This window comes from Capricornis sumatraensis, chromosome 3 (genome assembly GCF_032405125.1).
Source record: "Capricornis sumatraensis isolate serow.1 chromosome 3, serow.2, whole genome shotgun sequence".
Taxonomy (NCBI): Eukaryota; Metazoa; Chordata; class Mammalia; order Artiodactyla; family Bovidae; genus Capricornis; species Capricornis sumatraensis.
In genome coordinates this window covers 178596843-178616646 of record NC_091071.1, presented here as the reverse complement: position 1 = coordinate 178616646, position 19804 = coordinate 178596843, and the positions used below count along the sequence as shown (strand labels likewise).

General features: G+C 55.9%; 1 protein-coding gene across 1 annotated transcript in view; it reads left to right on the top strand.

Annotated features, from left to right (window-relative positions):
* IGSF21 (immunoglobin superfamily member 21) overlaps positions 1-19804 on the top strand; it is a 274518-nt gene that overhangs the window by 218201 nt on the left and 36513 nt on the right. The window contains exon 4 of the mRNA XM_068969274.1: positions 12187-12305. Within this exon, the coding sequence (XP_068825375.1) occupies positions 12187-12305 (119 nt within the window). The remainder of the gene's footprint in view (positions 1-12186; positions 12306-19804) is intronic.

Sequence of the window (19804 nt, the reverse complement as noted above, 5' to 3'; positions counted from 1 at the left end):
GCCGCTGATTTTCTGTCTGGGGGCGCGGCCTTGAAGAAGCCCAGAACCCTGAAAGATAGCAAGCATGCGCATTCCAGACATCTGCTCTGGAGCCTGACTGCCGGGGTACAAGCCCCAGCTCCGCCATCCTTGGGCTGTGTGACCATCAGCAAGGTCTAAACAACAGCCCTGTGCCTCAGTTTCCCCTTTTGTGAGCTGGGCTGGTGATACTGGTACCCAGCTCGTGAGGCTGTTGTGAAGGCCGATCTTTACTGATGGGGAAACCGAGGCACGGATGTGAAGTGACTTGTCCCAGGTCCCTGGACTACAGCACGTTAAGGCTGGGAGCCTCTGACACACAGGAAGCTCCATTATTATCGTTACTATCATTTTTCTTGTTTCAGAAGGCTTCTGTGAGGGCTGACAGAGGTCAGTTCCATGTACCTCCCACGGTGCTCTGCACATAGTGGGTGAACCATCGCCGTGCAGAGATGAGCAAGGCACACATTCCCGAGCCTCTCTCGGTCCAGTGGCCTGACTCTACCTTACACACAGTAGGGGCGCAGCCGTGTTCATTGAGCATGATCAGAGTGATCCCTGATGCCAGGAAGGGCCTGGGTCCCTGGGACAGCCACGGTCCACACCCTCCCCCTCCTGCTGAAGGCAGGCTTGTTTCCAATGGGCTCGACGTCTTCCTGATGCCAGCTCTCACCCACTGCCAGGTACAGAGGCAAAGACAGAGATTCTAGTTAAAAAGCAAAGCGCCCTTGGGGCTAGAAGGGAGGTAGCCAGCACAGCCCCATGGCCTCAGCCATTCTGCCTGGCTTCTAGTTGCCTCATCACCTAGCTTCCCTGGTCCAAGTTCTCTTTGGCCCGTCACTGGCTTCTAGTTCCCTACCGCCCAGCATCCTTCTCCGCAGGGCATACGCCTCACGCCATGTGCTTGCGGGGCCTGGGGTGGCAGCGTGGGGTGGAGACGAGGTGGAAGGACTGTCCTGAACCCTCGGGCACTCCCGCCCTTGCCCACCTCCTGGCCCAGACCCTGCGTTGAGCAGGCTGACCGCGAGGGGCTAAATGGATCAATCAGGATGTGGAGGAGAGAGTGGTTTCCATGGCAGCAGCAAGAGGCTAGAGAATAGAGGCCAGGAGTGGAAGGGGAGGGGAGAGAGCGGGAGGGGTCAGAACGGGAGGAGCGAGGAGGAGGACTCCGCAAGCCAGAGGGACAGGAATGGGGTCAGCAGAGAGACGGGGAGCTGGGGCTGGGGTTCGGGGCCGAAGCTCAGGGCAGCAGCTGAGCAGGGTGGGAAGGGCCAGGATGGACGGCATGGTGACCCCCACCTTCCATCAGCCAGGCGTCAACAAGGCCAGAGCAGCAGGGACCAGCGATTCTAAGTGTCACCATCCTGCGTCCCGGTTACTAACTTCCTGGGCTTCCCAGGCTAGGATCCCTCCATCCAGAAGGTTCCTTGGGGATTCACCTTTGGAAGATAAAATTTGGTTTCCCACGGGCTTTTTCCCACCTTGGAAACAGGTCAGCTCCCATTGGCCTACTGAGAAATCCCAGCTGCCCTCTCTGGAGCACCCCTCTGGGCAGGAATGAGGGGGCTTCCACAGTGATCTTGTTCCAGCCTCAGAACAAAAGGCTCGCTATGGCGGGGATGCAGAAGCTGAGGACCAGCGAGGCAGGCAGGGGACCGGCCTGAGGACACGCAGCCCGCGGAGGACGAGCTGTGTTTGGATAAGCATCCCGCCGCCCCTGCACCTTCCTATCCAGCGCACAGGGTCCCTTCTGGGTGAGATGCTAGAACCGAGCAGGGTGCGGCTCAGGGGTGAGCCGGCGGGAGGCAAGCCGCTTCCCTGGGAAAGTCAGTGGAGGGGCAGGGTGGGGCCTCGTGGGTCCTCCCCCTCGGCATAGGGAGGGGCTGTCCCTCTGCAGCACTTGGACCCTAATTAATGCCTTAATGCTCACGGGAACGAATTGCTCATCCAGAAATCTGGGCCAGGAGCAGGGCCCAAGGTGGGTCTGAGGTCCCTGGATGGGTAGAGGGTGGAGACCGAGGCGGGAGGGGCTGGGAAGGGCGCTCGCCCATTCTGGAACCTCTCCCCCGGCTCTCCTCTATCTTTCCTTCCAACAGCCGGGCCTGCATTTGATCAGAAGCCACAGAGAGTTTCATCCCCGCTGAGAGGTTTTATGACGGAAACCATTTTCAGGTTGGAAAGGGGGATGGAAACAGCGCTAATGGCTTTTTAAAGGTTCTGGGGGGAAAAAAGAGTTCAGGCAGTTTCTGGAAAGAAGGAGAAAACACACGAAGAAAAAGAGAATAAAGCTTTCAGCGCTGAGGGAGGGGCTTCTGGGACTCTCCCTCCAACTCGAGACAGCCTGCTCACCTCTACCTGGGGCTGCTCAAGTGTCCCCAGGTGAGCCCACCACTTTCAGAACGGCCAGACCCTCGACTGGCTCCTCGGCCCGAGCGGCTATCTGGAAGCCAGGTCCCCAGCTGTGGGCTTCCAGCCCTTTCGAGCAGTTCTGATGCGTCCTTCGCCGACTTGGCTCAGGGGCGAAGTTGGACCCACGCTCTCCAGCTCTGTGTCGTAAAATAGCACCAGATCTTTCCGGCTCTCTGAGACCCTGACTCACAGAGCCTCCAGCCTGTGGCAATCATAGCGGTAGCTTAGTGAAGACCTATTCTGTTCCCCCCACCCCCATGCGGTGGGGGCTCCGTAACCCCATCACCGACCTCAGGCCGCCCTGCAGGGGAACCGCCCTGCCCTCTCCAGCCGCGACCTGCTGCTCACTGCTGTCTGAACCGAGTCAAGCCACTCTCTCCAGCGCTCATCTCTTACATGGAAGGTGAGCGGCATCCTGATTCGCCTGAAGCTGAAGGGTTCCTGGGACACGGGATCTTCAGTGCTAAAACCAGGAAAGTCTTAGACAAACCAGGACTTGCTAGCTGGTTAAGACCAAGTCTGGGAACTTCCATATGGTCCAGCAGCTAAGACTCCGTGCTCCCAGTGTGGAGGGCCCAGGTTCAATCCCTCGTCAGGAAACTAGCTCCCACATGCTGCAACTAAAGATTCCAAACAGCTCAAAGGGGCTGGAAGCTCTGCTGCTGTGAAGACAGAGGATCCCGTGTGTTGCACCAAAGACCCAGGGCAGCCAAATAAATTAATATTAAAAAAAAAAAAAAAGACCAGGCTGGACTAGGAGATCTGATTCTAAGGAGGGAAACTCCCAAGCTCATCCACGTTTCACCTGTCCCCGTAGGACAGATCCATTCACTGAGGGGAAAGCTTTCTCCTCCACCAGCCTCTCTGCCTGGCGTGCCCGTGACAGCTGCGCACCTGTCCCGGGGAATGTCTCCCCAGTCTGCCCCTGGAAAGGGCTTACCGGAGGAGAAAATCCGGGATTTGGTCCAAAGGAGGTGAAGGAACGTTTCTGACTCACTGGGTCACAGACAACTTCCCCAAGAGGGCATTAACCAAGGGAGACTCAGGTCTTACCCCTTCAGGTGACTTTAGCCAAGGTCACGCCAAATGGGATGACACCCTTTGCCCTGGACCCAAGGCTAGGCTCTGGGTCCCACCTTCTCGGCTGACCTTGAGGGTAGACTCACCTAGAGGAGGCAGACTGAGATTCAGCGTGAGCTCGGTGTAAAATGAGAGTGTTGGAGGCCACCTGGCCAGCTTCGTGGCAGCCCCTGGTGGTTTCAAGGACCCATGCAGAGCTGCAAAATCCATCCATCTCAAGCAAATTCCGTTCAACCATACCGTCAATGCCTTCCAGGCTCCAGGTTCTATCGGTTTGGTGAAGCCAATGAAGGGGGACTCCCACAGTGTGTCTAGTGGGTGAGGGCAAGTTTAAACAGATAGATGGGTGCAAGGCAGAGGGAGGAGGGCTGAGGACCTGAGACCTACCTGGAGCTTGTTAGAAACTCCTAAGCCCTGGCCCAGAAACCTACTCGAATCTTCATTTGAACCAGATCCCCAGGGGATTCTCCAGCACATTCAGGTTGGAGCCTAGTACCCCAGGACCTTCTCAGGGTCTCCTGTAGAGGATCCCATCCCAAGATAGGACCTAGGTGTGGACAGGCCCTTTCTTTCCTGTCCACAGCTGCATTCTCAGACCTGCCAGCTGCAACAAATGCTGCCCCCAGCAGCCAGTCCATTTCTGACTGTGTGGGGAAGTGTGTGTGTGTGTGTGTGTGTGCGCGTGCGTGTGTGTGTGTGGTGGGGTGGTGAGTGCAGCCATCCAAGCCCCATGGAGGGAAAGTTAGACATGATGAGGGCGGCTGGGTGGGGGGCTGGGGAGGCAGCTGGGGCTGGCCCAGCAGGTGCACTCCGGGGCCACTGGACCGAACCGACAGATCTGGGCTGTCTGTGGGCTCCCACCAGGCTCCGTAAACTGCACAGGTGTGCGGGAGGGTCATGTGCCTTGAGCCGCACCGCACCCTTTATGGGAGAGCAGTGTCTCGTTAGCAAGCAGCCCAGCAGCACGCAAGGCTGCCAGGCCTTGGGGCCGTCTCTATTGTCTCTGCCTCAGAGCCCTGCAGAGATGAGCTGCATCCTGAAATTGTGCCTTAGGGTCACAGGGCCGGGACACTTAAACTTGGGGAGGGAGCAGGTGCTGGAGGGAGGGAGAAGCAAGGTCTGGGCCTCGGGGAGTGTGCAGCCAATCAGAGAAGCATGGCAGGCGCAGGAACAGTGAAACTTTGTTCCTGTCTACTGGAGATCTTTCCAGCAAGCATCATGGACAGCTGCACAGGCACCCACCTAATAGGATTGTGGGGGGCGTGCTTAACCTACTTGTAAGAACGAACTATGTCCAGGCTCCTTAGAAGCTCCGTTTCTATGCAATCAATGGTTATACAAATGAAAGGCTCTCTCATCTCTTCATTAAAGCAGAGCCTCAAAGGACCAATCGCTACCTGAATCTTTTCCATTAGCCTGGAATGAGGTACTGTCTACATGCACGAAGACCCCTGCGTGACCACATGCTTTTGAAACAGGGTACACTGTCAGAGTCCGGTTCCGACAAGCCTTCTTATCCCGCTGCTGAATTTTGGCAAGAGATGTGAGGCCACACGCCCCTTTCTTCCCTCCATCCCACCGTCCCCTCCTCCTCTCTGGGTCCAGGGCCTGATCAAGGAGGCTCCCACGGTCAGACTGGGTTTGGGCTCGATCATCCAGTGGCTGGAAGCCACGGGGAGGTTTTAAATCGAGAGAGCCAGAGCCTCACTGTGATAAGGCCACTTTGGCAGCAGGGAGGGGACTCGGGCAGGTTGAGATGGCAAGAATGAGGACGGAAGTGGAGCGGGTCCAGGCGGAGCAGAATCCGCAGGGTGGAGGGAAGGTGCTGACCGCGGGTCACCTGTCCTGCGAGCGCCCGTCCCCTGAAAGAAGACGAGAAGAAAAGGGAAATGTCACCCACATTTTCTTCATAGGGAAGTCCTGCAGCAGCCCCCCCTTCCCTGGCCTTTTTATCCATGCGGCCACACAATGCCAACAGGGCTTGCTATTTCGGCTTAGAGCAGCATCTTAAAAGTAGAAATAAGGTAATGTAGAAGGAGCCGCTTCTAAACAGAGCGCCCCAGGTAGAGTGTGCAGAGGCAGAAAGCCATAAAAGGCCCAGAGGCTCTGTGAAAGCAGGCAGGCTGCGCCCTCACATTAAAGCGCGCCCAGCCGCACCTCCCTGGTGACAGCCGGGAGAGGTGGGAGCACGCTCACACAGAGGCCTGTCCACGGAGGCTCACAAGCAGCTGTATTTGTCGTGGCCAGAGAGCGGCCCAGGCACGCATCAACAGGTCAGCGGATAGATCGGAGCGGGTGTATCTGCCACGGAGGCCGCTCGGTCTTGAAAAGGGACAGGCTAGTGATAAAGGCAGCATGCGGGAATCCCAGTAATGACGAGTGAGAGAGACCCAACAGGAAGCAGTGTGTGTTCTACAGTTCAATTTATATGAATCCCTGGAGTGCGTGAGCCTGGCGCACAGTGGCAGAGAGTGGACCGGTGGTTGCCTGGGGTTAGGGGCAGAGCAGGAGCACAAGGAAGCTTTGGGGCGATACGTTTACTATCTTGACGGTGGCAGTGGCTTCGGTGGTGTGTATACATGGCGTGGTGTGTGTGCTCAATCACTTCAGTCGTGTCCGACTCTTTGCGACCCCGTGGACTGTAGCCCACCAAACTCCTCTGTCCATGGGATTCTCCAGGCAAGAACACTTGCAGTGGGTTGCCATTTCCTTCTCCAGGGGATCTTCCTGACCCAGGGGGCTGAACCCTGGTCTCCTACGTTGCGGGCAGATTCTTGACCATCTGGACCACCGGGGATGTTCAATACTTTATTGTAAGATAGACTTTGTGTTAGTTGGTTTTGACCAACGGTAGGCTAATGATAGTGTCCTAAGCACATTTAAGACAAGGCTAAGCTATGATATCCAATGGGTTAGGTGTACTAAATGCATTTTTAGCTTGATATTTCCAACTTTTAATGGGTTTATCAGGATGTGACCTTATTGTAAGTCGAGGAAGATCTCTATTGCTCTGTATCCTTCCATACTATGCACTCAACACTGCAAACACAGTAGACGCTTAAGAGTTTATTTCAAAATTTTAATCCATTAATGGCGTAGGGGAAGATCTGACAAGCGCCAGGCTCTTCTCTTAGTGCACATGCATTTCATTAATTTAGGTTTCAGGTCTCAGCAAAAGTCACTTACTGGGTCATCTGATTCACCAAGAATACGGGAAGAGTAACTCTGAACTGTGCAGCCTGTTTCCTCAAAGCCCCGCCCTCTGCTCCCAAGCCCATGACCTCCAGTCTGGGAGAATCTAGAACTCTTCCCAGCGGAGAGACAACGTTAGGAAAGGAAGGATGACGGGAGGTTGTAAAGTCATGGAGTGTGGAGAATGTGACTACAGAGGGCTCTGCAATTGAGGGGCCGCCCCAAGGTGGGAGAAGGGAATTCGGGAAAATAAAAGACCATCCCATTTCTCCTGGCAGGGAGGAAGCAGATGGCTCTTATTACCTGGAGAGGCGAGGCTCAGAATAGAAAACACACTGAAGAACAGCGGAGGAAAATTCCAGTCCCCAGGAGCTCAAATTAATTTGCTGGGGAAGGAAGATCCAAGAAGCAGTGTGGGGAGGGACTGGAGCTTCCAAAGGCCTCTCTCGGGTCTTGGCATCCATCAGACTTGGTTTTGAATCATAGCACCCACCTACTCCCTCTGTGACCTCTTCACAGTCCCTCTTCTCTGGATGCCTCAGTTTCCTCATCTGTACAATGGGGACAATATTATTGCTATATAATATATTCAAGAGCTGGTTTTAGGCACTGCATTATAACAGGGTGGTGTCAAGGATCCAAGGAGATATGGTATCACAATGCCACTCACTGTAGACCTCTGTAAATATCAGCTCCTCCCAAAGGCAGGTATAGTTACACTCATTTATGAGCTGGAGAAACCAAAGCTCGAAGAAGCCAAAGAACTTTATCCAGCTTCATGCAGCTAGTCAGGTGCAGAGCCCAGACCAGAACCGAGGGCACCTAGGTCCTGGCTCTGGTAACTCCTGCACCCTCATTCATACAGCGGCTATCCCTGGAGAACCTGCCACATGGCCAGGCTCACCTTTAAGGAGCTTATCTGCTTCCCTGGGAAGGAAGACGAATGGGTACCAACGTAGCAGGCTATGGATAGGGCAGGTGCTTCAGACAGACACAGCCCTGGGGAGGCGCAGAGGGGGACTCCGTCTGTACCAGGCATGGGCCGTCAGGGCAGCCTGCCTGGCAGAGGCAGCACCTGAATGTGAAGCCTAAGGGCCACTGGGTACCTAGTAATTCTGGTCTGTTGGGCTCTCAAGCCACATCAGCTCTAAGTTAAGCCCTTGAATTATCCCACATAATCTTCTCAACTGTCTGACGGAGAGGGGTCATGAACGGGGAAAGCGAGACTCGACTGCCAGGCTTTGAAAGAGGGCTGGAGGCTTGTCGTGGGAACAAGAAAGGAAGAGTGGCCCAAGCTGGGGAACAGGCTGAACAAAGAGCCGCAGATGCAGGAAACATCCTTGGCGTCTCTGTGCTCCTGCCCAGGCCCCGAGCCCTAAGCTCAGCGTGGGGCGTAGTGCACAGCCGGTGTGAATACCCGTGCTCAACATGGATTGCCTACGGCCCTGGCCCTGGACCTACGGTAGCCCCAGTAACCAGGCTGCGCCCGGCCTCGCCTGAGCCCCGGGCGGCTGTGGGGACAGCCAGTGGGGCCCTGGCTGTCTCCGTGCCCAGCTTTCAAACACACAGTTACTCGCCCTTCAGAACCACTGTCGGTGTTAGTAAACTCCAGCTGCTAAACTGTATTACCCTGAACTTGCCAGAAACCTTTGCCGTTATTAATGGTTTATTGATTGCAGCCCACGGCTGATGAGAGTAGGTCTCCTCACCCCCAGGCCCCTCGGGGCCCTGCTATCTGCGGAAGGCCTTCTAGCCGGCATGCAGATCAATGCCACTCAAATCTGGAGAAAAAGGGGGTCTCCCGGCCACTTAACCCACTTTAGGACGGTAACACTGATGGCACAGGCTCAGAGGAGGCGCTGAGAAGAGGCGGATCGGTCCAGATCACGGCTGAGTGGGAGCTGCTGAATCTGCAGACGGGAACGCCCATCTGCCTTCGCGCAGGGGAGGGGATGGCGGGACAGCATGGTTTGCAGCAGAGAGAGACTCACACCACGGCTTTCTGGAAGGTCTCGCTGTCCGCTCATTTTGCAACTGTTGTCTGAGTACCGACCACGATGCCAAGCACGGGGCAAGGCCCTGGGACACACTGGCAAGCCAGCTGGACACAGACCTGGCCTTCGTGGATTCTTACTGTGTGTGGTAGGGGAGGAGGCTGTTTGTGAGTCGTTAATGGAAGTCAGTGAGTTACAATGGAGACAAGGACTGCTAAGGAGGAGTGTCCAGAGGCCTGCTGTTAAGAGTTAGCTATTGCTACACAACCAGCAGCCCCAAGTCGGGGTGGTTTATGCACCAGCCATGCATTCTTGCTCAGGAGGCCAAGGGTTGGCCAGGTTTATTCCCGAGAGTGGCCTTGCCTGGACCAGCTGAGGAAGTGGGGCCTCCCTCCACTTACTCTCAGCCTCCATCAGAGGCTTGTCCTCAGGACAGAGGCAGAGGATGGAGAGAGAGAGGGGTAGGAGGAGAGGGAGAGACAGAGATCATTCTTTTGAAACTTAAACTTGGAATTTGCACGCCATCACTTTCACCACTGTTAGTTGAAGCAAGTCATGGGGCCAAGAATGGGGAAATAGATTCCTCCTCTAGGTAGGAGGACTTCCCTGGTGGCTCAGGTGCAAGTAAAGAATCTGCCTGCAATGTGGGAGACCTGGGCTCCATCCCTGGGTTGGGAAGATCCCCTGGAGGAGGGCTTGGCAGCCCACTCCAGTCAGTATTCTTGCCTGGAGAATCCCATGGACAGAGGAGCCTGGTGGGCTTCAGTGAAGAAGACTCCACTTCTAGGTGGGAAGAGCTATGAAGGCATTTTGCAAGATACAGGGAGGCTGTTAATCCAGGCTGTCAAAGTAATCAATCCTCCATGGCCACCTAGTCCCGGTGGTCATGTTCTAAGTAACTGTGTGACTTGAGGGTTGTAGCCGGAGGAAGAAGACGCAGCATTCGCAGGGAAACAGACTGTTGCAATCAAAAGTGCTAACTCAGAAAAGAAACTTGGCTCAACGCACCGTGAGTGTTACCGATAATGGATCCTGGATGGGATTTTTGAAATGGAAAAGAGGCATTAGTGGAAAAACTGGTGCAATTTGGGTAGAGTCTGGGGTTGAATAAATAATGACGCATTAATGTCGGTTCTTAGTCTGACAACTGTACTGTGATCGTGTGAGAGTTAACAAAGGGGAACATGTGAGGGGTGTTAGGGAACTCTGTTCTCTGGGCAACCTTTCTGTAAATCTAAAATAATTCCAAAATCGAAAGTCTGTTTTTAAAAAAGGAGCTTGGCACATGGGAGGAATGGAAGCAACACCGCTGTCACTGGAGGAAGGTGGGGGCTGAGGTGTGGCGGGAACCAACTCTGCTGAGCCTTGTTGGCCCAGATAAGAATCCTGCTCTTCAGCTGCAGAGCAGAAAGAAGCCTTTGAAGGGCTTTAGGTAGGGGACCGCCATTCATCCCATTTGCATTTGAAAAGATCTGGGTTCTACCTGGAGAAGGATCAAGAGGGAGGGTGGCATGGCAGAGAAGCTGGTTACCTGTTCCTCCTGTATTCCAGGTGAGAGACTTGTTGACTGTGGAGATACAGGGAAGAGAGTGCTTTAGGGAACGTCTAAGAGGTAGACCAGCCAGGACTTGGTCCCTGACTGTGTTTGGGGGAGCAGAGAAACGGGAGATTCCAAGGATGGTGCCTGGAGTATCACTTGGATCCCTGGTGGAAGGCAGGACCACTCACAGAGCTAGGGGGACTCGGCAGAAGGAACATCCAAGGATGCAGAAATAGTCCCCAGGCAAGAAGCCGCCGCCTCCATAAAGCGCCAGTCCAGACGTCCCCGGCGCGGGTCTGCTTCACAACCTGTGTGCGTCACCGGAGCACGAGCGCCGTGGCTGCCCCAGCACGCCCCCCCGTGTCCCGGTCACAGCAATGCGCCTGCTGTGTGGCTGCTGCCTGTGCGCCCCCACCCGCGTGTCAGCCGGGCCCTTAGTACTTTGTTACATCGCTTGGGTAGCTGCCAGCTCCACGTGTCCCTGGAGGCTGCGTCTTCACAGAGATGTCACCTGTGCACCCGTCACCTATGCCTCGAGTTGCCTCTATAACAGGCACCCATGAGCACCAGCCAAACATGTCATTCCAGGTGACTGTCACTCCGCAGCCCTGCCCGGCAGAGAGGCTTTTTATTTGTTTCCAGGCTAGCTGAGTTACAAACAGAGAAAACAGTTCCCAGAGGAAAACAGTTCCCCGCTGTTTCCGCTGCCACCACGCTCTTTTCTTCCGAGACAGGAGACAGCACCTTCTCCACCGAGCTTCCCTGATGAAAAGCTCCCCATTCTTGAAGTCCTTTCATGACAAGTCGGTAGACCAGGTTTCAGCCTCTGTGTATTCTGTGGAAATGGAGATGTTTGCTTATGCTAAAGTGAGCTGGGCGGTGGGCAGCAAGGAGCCATGTTTAGATGGGTTGGCTTCCTTTGTGAGACCCCTGGATGGGGAGAGAGGCTGGGAGCCCAGGGGTGTGTTTGTGTGCATGCGTGCGCGCGCGCATGTGTGTGTGTGTGTGTGGGCACAGAGGTGCGGCTGGGGGACTGTGAGTCACACGCAAAGGGGCTGGAAGACAAAGGTGGGGGTGGGGACAGCTGAAGAGAGAGGGGAAAGGCGTGGCCCTGAGGCGCGACTGCTCTGAAGTCGCAGGTGTAAGAGAGGCGGGCTGAGAGGAGAGCGACCTGAGTTGGCGCAGGGCTGGGTGTGAAGGCGGAACTGAAGGACACGCCTTGGCGCCAGCAGGACTGGGACAGGCGTGCGGGCCTTGGAGCCTCTGCCTGCCCTTAGCCACCACCCTCTCCCCCGCCAGGCCTCTGGTAGGACCGCAGGGCTGGCATTATGGATAGGGCCCTGTGCTCGGCACTTCCTGGGGTTCCCTGAGCGTCGGCTTCTTCTTGGAGCTTTCCGCGGCTGCATGAGAACCCCCAAGACGCGAGCGCAGAGACCTTCCTTCTGTCGTGGCCAGAACAGGCCCCTTGTTGGGCGCTCCATGAGGCCCAGAGAAGCCGAACTCGCTCGACGATGCTTGGGTTTCCCCGTCGCGGCTGCATAGCGTCTGAGCTCCAGGTCAAAGCTCCTCCCCTTCTGAGTGTCCAGATCTCACTTGCCAGAAGCCTCTCTCCCCGACAGGCATCACAGCATCTGGGAACCATGGGCAGTGGTCCCCTGACCACCTTAATGTGGTGTTCCTGCTTCCAGAGGTCTTGAGGTCACATCGTCACATGTAACTTCACTGCAGGCCACCCCTTCACCCGCAGGAGCCTAGGGCGCAGGGCCTGGGTGCAGTCGGTGTTCCGTGAAGTCGCTCCCGCTCCCAGCACGGCGCGTGGGTGCGCGCTGGTGGGGCCAGGAGCATTGCTGAGAGAATGCTGGATGGTGGGGCTCTGGGGATTGGTCTCCTAGCTGCTGTGACTTCCGGCCCCGGACAATGGGTCCCCATTCTGCTCCTCTGTGCCCCCTGCAGGCTGCCCGAGGTCCGCGTCTCCGACAACGGCCCCTATGAGTGCCACGTAGGCATCTACGACCGCGCCACGAGGGAGAAGGTGGTCCTGGCTTCGGGCAACATCTTCCTGAACGTCATGGGTGAGTGCAGGGCTGTGGGCCCTGGTGTCGCCGTGCGTGCACGTGCGCCTGTGCACGTGCGCCTGTGTGTACCCAGGCACGCAGAGGGGCTGGCCCGGGAACCACCTGCCCAGATGCCCACCGTACTGGCAGGAGACCCTCTTCTCGCCTCGGCTTGCCCTTGAGAGCAAGAGGCCAGCCATGCCCAGGATTGACCTGTGGCCTCTCACCCGGGCCTCAGGGAGGCGGGGCTCAGCCTCACCCCCCGGAGCCCCGTGGACTCGCACTTTGGCGGGCGAGAATTTTATCGGGGGACCCCCCATGCACCTGGACTCGGAGCTTTGAAGAGGCTCTGATACATTGATTAGGATGAAAGAGGACCCAAAAGGGCTCTGGGACTTTCCGTGAGGCAGCAGCCTGCAGTGGCCTCTGGGCCTCAGTTTCCCCTTCTGTAAGATGGGAGTGAGACGCACGCCAAGTGGGACATTCATGGACCTCCCAGCTCCAGGCTCTGTGACCTGCTGAGGTCACAAGGAGGAGACGCTGAGCTGTGTGGACACCTTTTCCAGGTGGAAGCCAGGAGCCATGTTCCTGGAAACCCTGTGAGCAGTGCAGGTGGACCCTCCCCAGGGGGATGAGACTCAAGGAGCCTCTGGGGCAGGGGAGGGGGTTGAGACAGCATCTCAGGGAGGCTGCACACTCTCTGCAGAGAGAATGGCCCCTCCGTGTGCTTCCTGAGGCCTTTCCCAGAACACAGACGTGTCGGAGGACAAGTTAGAAAGCGTGCTAGACTGGCTGTCAGTGCTGCTGGGTTTCCACCCTGCGTCTGTGCCTCCATCTCTCCATCTGTAAAATGGGGACACGCATACTAGTGCCTGTCTCTGGTTGGTGTGCCCCCATAACAGCCTCGGTCTCCCAGCTTATAAAACACAGCTTTTCCCAAGTGATCTCAGAGGCCCCTGCTGGCACTTGTGGTCTTACCAGGCACACTCTTGAGTTCTGGGTCAGCCCTGTGGCCAGGATTCCAGGCATGTGGTCTTGACTGCAGACTTCCCTGCTTTCCTTATCCGATGATATATATCAGGGAAACAAAGCTTGCTGTTCTCGGGCCAGCAGTGAAAGCACAGAGGCCCCGTGGAAAGTCACTGCTTCTGGGGAAATGGAAAACCTCCACAGGCCTGGCCTCCAGAGGGACACGGAATCCCGCAGAGTGGCAGACTGCATGTTCTGGCTTCCGGGGGTCGGGCCGTGCTGGGAGGGCTACGCCAGGGACGTCTCCCCTCTTGCCGTCCTCCACCCATGGAACAGCTCCTGCACACTTCAGTAAGAAATGTTCTCAGCGTCTGGCCCCGAGCCGGTCACATCAAGGGAGCCAGTGGGGGATGCAACTCTTCGTCCCATCGAGGGGCTCCCAGTCTGACAAGGGCCATGTTCTCCATTGTTTACTCATCAGATATTTGTTGGGAACCTGCTCTGTGCCAGGTAATGGCCACACGCTTCCAGTAGGAAGCATCCTTGTCCTTGGGGAATGTGAATCTGTGCACGCTGTGTAGGCGCTAAGTCGCTGCATGAGACGAGTCAAAAGCATAAGCATAGACAGGTGAGTGGGATGACCTTGGGCTCATTCCCAGTCGCTCAGCGTCTGACCCTTTAAACCCCCTGGACTGTAGCCACCAGGCCCCTCCGTCCACGGGGTTTCCCAGGCAAGAGTACCAGAGTGGGTTGTCATTCCCTTCTCCTGGGGAGCTTCCCGACCCAGGGATCAAACGTGCGTCTCCCGCACTGCAGGCGCATTCTTTACCACTGAGCCACAGGGGACACTTACGAGATGACTGTGGGCAGTGGTGAATGTTGGGAAGAAAGTCACGCAGGGCTGTGGGACCAAGAGTCACTACCAGTGGAGTGGCTAGTTTAGAAGGGGGCTCGGGGAAGGCTCCTGGGGGCCATGCACTTAGGTGCTTCCCAGACCTTGCGTCACCCAGATCTCACAGTCAACCCGAGGGGGGACTCACTACCCCTATTTTGCAGACAGGTATGGATAGGCACAAGAGAGCTAGCAACTTGCTTGAAGGCACACAGCAAGGATCACAAAGCCTTCCTGTGAGATCAGGCCACTTTGTGCTGGGGTCGGAACCCAGGCCTCTTGACTCCCAGGCCAGCTGGGTTGCACAGATGGAGGCAGTGTAGACGGTCCAGCTGAGGCAGTGTAGACAGATGGAGGCGGTGTAGACAGATGGAGGCACTGTAGACGGTCCGGCCGAGGCAGTGTAGATGGTCCGGCCCAGGCCGTGTAGACAGTCCGGCTGAGGCAGTGTAGACGGTCCAGGAGGCACATGGTCTCACCAGCTCACTGAAGGATCCTGAGCCGGTTCCTGCCCCCATGGGGTTGGTGCCCTTCTTCACAGTGAGGAAGTGGAGGGAGGGAGCCCTACGCCTCCCCCCCAGCTCCCGCAGAGGCAGAGAGGTCTCGGGGCCCAGCCCGGGGTGCCCAGCTGGCCCGGCAGTGTGCTCCCAGCAGGCCCTGGGGCAGGGGCTCTGAGCCTCTGGGCCCCTCCCAGGGCAGGTGGCAGTCGAAGCAGGGATGGGCAGACAGCTCGTGGGACCCCAGTTACTGAGCAGGAGGCTGAGCTCCAGGAGGGACCAGAGAGGGGCAGGCAAGAGATGCCACCCTCCCCAGAGCCCCAGGAATGCTCTGACCCCTGGACGTTCAGGGCATCCCAGGTGGGGCTCGCCCTGGAATAGCCACCTCCCCCATCTCGGTCAGTCCTCTGACTGTCCTCGTGCTCAGAGACCACCATGCTTGTCACCAGTCTCTCCAGCCCCGTTACCCCCGAAGGGTCAGGTTCACCAGTGCGTGCTGTGCCCACGGGACTGGATACCTTGTCCCACCCTGGCACGTGCCTGACAGTGGGTGACCCTCCTGCTTCAGACAGGTTTTCTTATGGAATCCTAGGGACAGCCCTGGGAGCCAGGAGATGTTGTGACCCCTGTTATAAGAGGAGACCGAGGCTTAGGGAGGGGAAATGATTTATCTAGGGTTGTAACAGCCATCTGAGGCCAAAGCCCACGGTCTAAACTAGCGGTTCTCAAACTTTAATGAATGTCAGAAGTGCCTGGAGGGCTTATGAAGATACAGCCCCTGATTCATCAGACCTGGGTAGAGCCTGGGAATCTGCATTTCTTACAGGTTCCCTGATGATGTAGGTCCCAGGACCACATTCTAGGACCGCTGGCCTAAACCTCTAAGTCTTCCAAAAATACTCTCTCTGTAATATCTCTGCTGGTATCATTATCTCTACATGTATCAGCAGCTACTCTTATTTATAGGCAAATATATTTCTCCTTCCTCCTTCTGACTCTCACCTCCCCCCAGACACGGGAGAATGCCGCATCCCTCCCACATACAAAATAAGGACATGCGGATTTGGATCTGAATCCCAGATCCACCAGGTGACCTCGGATTCATTAGCCTCCCTGGGCCTCAGTCTCTCCATCTGTAAAATAGGGGTAAGGATGCCTCCTTCCTAGGGTGATTGTGAGATTTAAATCAGAAAAGGTTTGCAAACACCTAGCCCAGCATGCAGAGAAGGCGATGGCACCCAACTCCAGTACTCTTGCCTGGAAAATTCCATGGACGGAGGAGCCTGGTGGGCTGCAGTCCATGGGGTCGCTAAGAGTCAGACACGACTGAGCGACTTCACTTTCCCTTTTCACTTTCATGCATTGGAGAAGGAAATGGCAACCCACTCCAGTGTTCTTGCCTGGAGAATCTCAGGGGCGGGGGAGCCTCGTGGGCTGCTGTCTATGGGGTCGCAGAGTCGGACACGACTGAAGCGACTCAGCAGCAGCAGCAGCAGCAGCAGCCCAGCATGAGGTGGCCAGGAGGCTCAGTAGGTCTGATCTCACTGTCTTCATGCACACCGTCTTGGCCTGCCTGCTCTCAGGCATGGATGTGGCTGCTTCCTCCTGGCCCCTGCTTTCAGCCCTGGCACAGAGAAGTCTCGTCCACCATTTCTTATTCCAAGGAGCCTTAAGCCAGTCTGAGAAGTGAACGCTCACAGCTTTGTACACTGTGGTCCTTGGGAAGGGGGTCCAGGTCCTGGGAATCAGGGTGGCCCCACTCTGTCTATCCATTCTCCTATAGGCCTGCCCATCCTGGGAGGAGCCAGGACACTTCCCAGCTTTGAAAAGGACATCCACATCTCACCCTTGACCAGCTTGTCCCAATTCCATGGTACTTCCAGTGGAGCCTTTCACCTGATTCTCGCAACAGTCCCTAAGGGACAGGGTTGCTAGTATCCCCAATTCCCAGTCGAGACGACTGAGGCTCAGGGAAAGACCCCACTGGTGGCTGCCCCAGCCCCGGAGCAGCTTGGCTTCTGAGGCTCACCAAGGTCCAGACTGGTGAGGGAAAGGCTGGAGAGACCGAGGCGCTGAGTACAGGGCCGTTTCCTGCGTGTCATCTCCCGTGACCCAGCGGCCGCCTCACACCACGAGGCAGAGCCTGCATCGTGGACCCAGGTGCGGAGAAGCAAGTGGCTTGCTCGGCCAGGACTGCGAGGATTAAATGACCTAATCCAGAGCGTAGAAGGTTCTGGGCCCCGACACAGTCTGAGTGTTCCGTAAACAGCACCTCTCTGCCAACTGCTGTATATAAAAGAGACAGACGACAGGGAGCTAGTTTCAGTATCTTGCAACAAACCATCACGGAAAAGAGCGTGAAACAGGATACGTACATATGCGTCCCTGTGCGTACGCGTGTGTATCTGTATCCACAAGAGTGGCTGTAGGTACATGCGTAACTGATGCGCTTCGCCGCACACCAGAAATTAACACAACATGATGGTTTGTAAATCAAAGCATTCCTTGGTTCAGTCCAAAGGTTAGGCCCCTGTGCTTTCACTGCCAAGGCCCTAGTTGAGGAACTACGATCCCATAAGCTGTGCAGTGTGCCCAATAATAATAATTTCTTAAAGAACCGTGCGTGTGGGTGTGTGTGTTAGCCACCCAGTATGTCAGACTGTTTGCGATCTCATGGACTGGAGCCCACCAGGGTCCTCTGTCCGTGAAATTCTCCAGGCAAGAGTCCTGCAATGGATTGCCATTTCCCTCCCCGGGGCTTCTGTACAGGAAATGAGAATTAGACGCCTCAAGTCCAAGGGAGCCCCCGCCGCCAGACTCTCTCAGTGTAAATCGACTGTACTTCAATATACATAAATACATAAAAATAGTATCTGTCACCATAAACAGTGTCCGTGTCAGTTAAAAATCAGGCACAGCTAGAAAGGTCTAAATTTTGTGTCCCCTCCTCTTGCACGACTCTCTTCTTTAACAGGCAGGCTTCAGAAATTAAAGTCGACTCACTGTTTTGACCTGTCCGTGGCATGATGGAGAAAGAGTCCAATCTGTCTCACGCACACACACAGTGACCTCCGAGCGGGTGGAGGTCATTGGAAGCTGGGGTCTCCTTTGGGCCACCAGGGACCCTAAGGGCCGTGGCAGCCAACAGCAGGGCAAGACAGCTCCCGCCCCATTTGGGGGACCGTGGTGGGGGCACCAAGGAGCTGGGGAGAGCCCACCCCCGCCCTCACGAGCCTCACAAGCCCGGAGCGGGTCCACAGGAGAGGCGGGCGTCCTGGTCTGCCACTACCAAGACGGCATCCGTCTGGAGCATTCTAACGCGCTGTTTCCAGAGGCCTCGGGGTGGAGAGCAAAATGCAAGCGCGGCTGTAATTTCACGCTTATAACATCCCTGCTCTGTGGTGGGGAAAGACATTTGGGAGCCCCGTGGGTGACACCGAGGGTTCGCGCCGCACACAGCCATTAAAATGTTTTTATCCGAGCCGCAGATAAATTGTAAGCCAATTTGAAAGTTGCGTGCTGGGCCCCAGGAACGCATTATACACAGTCACGGAAGGCTCGCTGAGGCTCTTCTTGGGGGAGTAGGTCACGCAGGGGAGCGTGTTCAGCCTGGGATGTTACAATCAATTAAATGTTGAAGGGCCCAGACACCCCCACCCGCTGAAGTGGAAGAGGCTGTTCTTCTGGTTCTGCCGCAAGACGGAGGCACAGGGCTTCCGGGCCACCCTCCCCGGGCAGAGCTGCCTCCGAGGGCCTCAAACCCAGAGCCAAGAATCAAGGCCCCTAGCAGGCAAGCCCTTTGTGCCCTCCCCTGTGCGCTGAGTATTCGAGCTACGGTTCATCACGTGACTCCCGTGAGTGCCTCTCAGAGTAGGTGTTGTCATCCCCGTTCTACAGATGAGGAAAGGGAGGCTCTGGGAGGCTAAGGGGCTCATCCACGTGAGTTGCAGAGCTGAGGCTCCCCCGCAGGTCTGCCCGAGACCAGAGCTGAGGTTCCTAACAGCGTCTCTGAGCCACCGACCTTGGCACAAAGACTGTTGGTGATGCAAGCGCCAAGCGAGCTCAGGGGGTGGGGGGGAGGGAGTGCAGAACGAAGAGCGGGGACCCTGGGGAGCCTGCCCCCCAGCTGGGAGCACCTCGCATTCAGAACCCAGTGGGGCTCTCGTTCGTTCAGGGGCCTGCAGGAGTCGGGGGGGAGAGCACGTCCATCATCGCCCCCACTCTGCCTGCTTCTCCATTCCTGCACCCAAGCCCCCGGAGCCATTCTCCCATCCACTACTACCCAGGGCCCCCTCACTACTCAGGCCCTCTGAACGGACCACTGGACTTGGAGTCCAGCCGACCTGGGTCCAAATCCATGTCAGTGTTCACGTGTGACATGGACAGTCCAGTATTGAACTTCCTGTCTGATAAGCACAATGCCAGAATGTCTTATTTTGTTCAAATATATTCAGTCACTCAGTCATGTCCAACTCTTTGCAATCCCATGGACTGCAGCATGCCAGCCTCCCTGTCCATCATCAACTCCCAGAGTTTACGCAAACTCATGTCCTTTGAGTTGGGGATGCCATCCAGCCATCTCATCCTCTGGCATCTCCTTCTCCTCCTGCCCTCAATCTTTCCCAGCATCAGGGTCTTTTCAAATGAGTCAGCTCTTCACATAAGGTGGCCAGAGTATTGGAGTTTCAGCTTCATATTCAGGACTGATCTCCTTTAGGATGGACTGGTTGATCTCCTTACAGTCCCAGGGACTCTCAAGAGTCTTCTCCAACACCGCAGTTCAAAAGCATCATTCTTTGGCACTCAGCCTTCTTCACAGTCCAACTCTCATATCCATACATGACCACTGGAAAAATCATAGCTTTGATTAGACGGACACTTGTTGGCAAAGTAATGTCTGCTTTTTAATATTCTCTCTAGGTTGGTCATAGCTTTCCTTCCAAGGAGTAAGCGTCTTAATTTCATGGCTGCAGTCACCATCTGCAGTGATTTTGGACCTAAGACAATAAAGTCTGACACTGTTTCCACTGTTTCCCCGTCTATTTCCCATGAAGTGATGGGACCAGATGCCATGATCTTAGTTTTCTGAATGTTGAGTTTTAAGCCAATCTTTTCACTCTCCTCTTTCACTTTCATCAAGAGGCTCTTTAGTTCCTCTT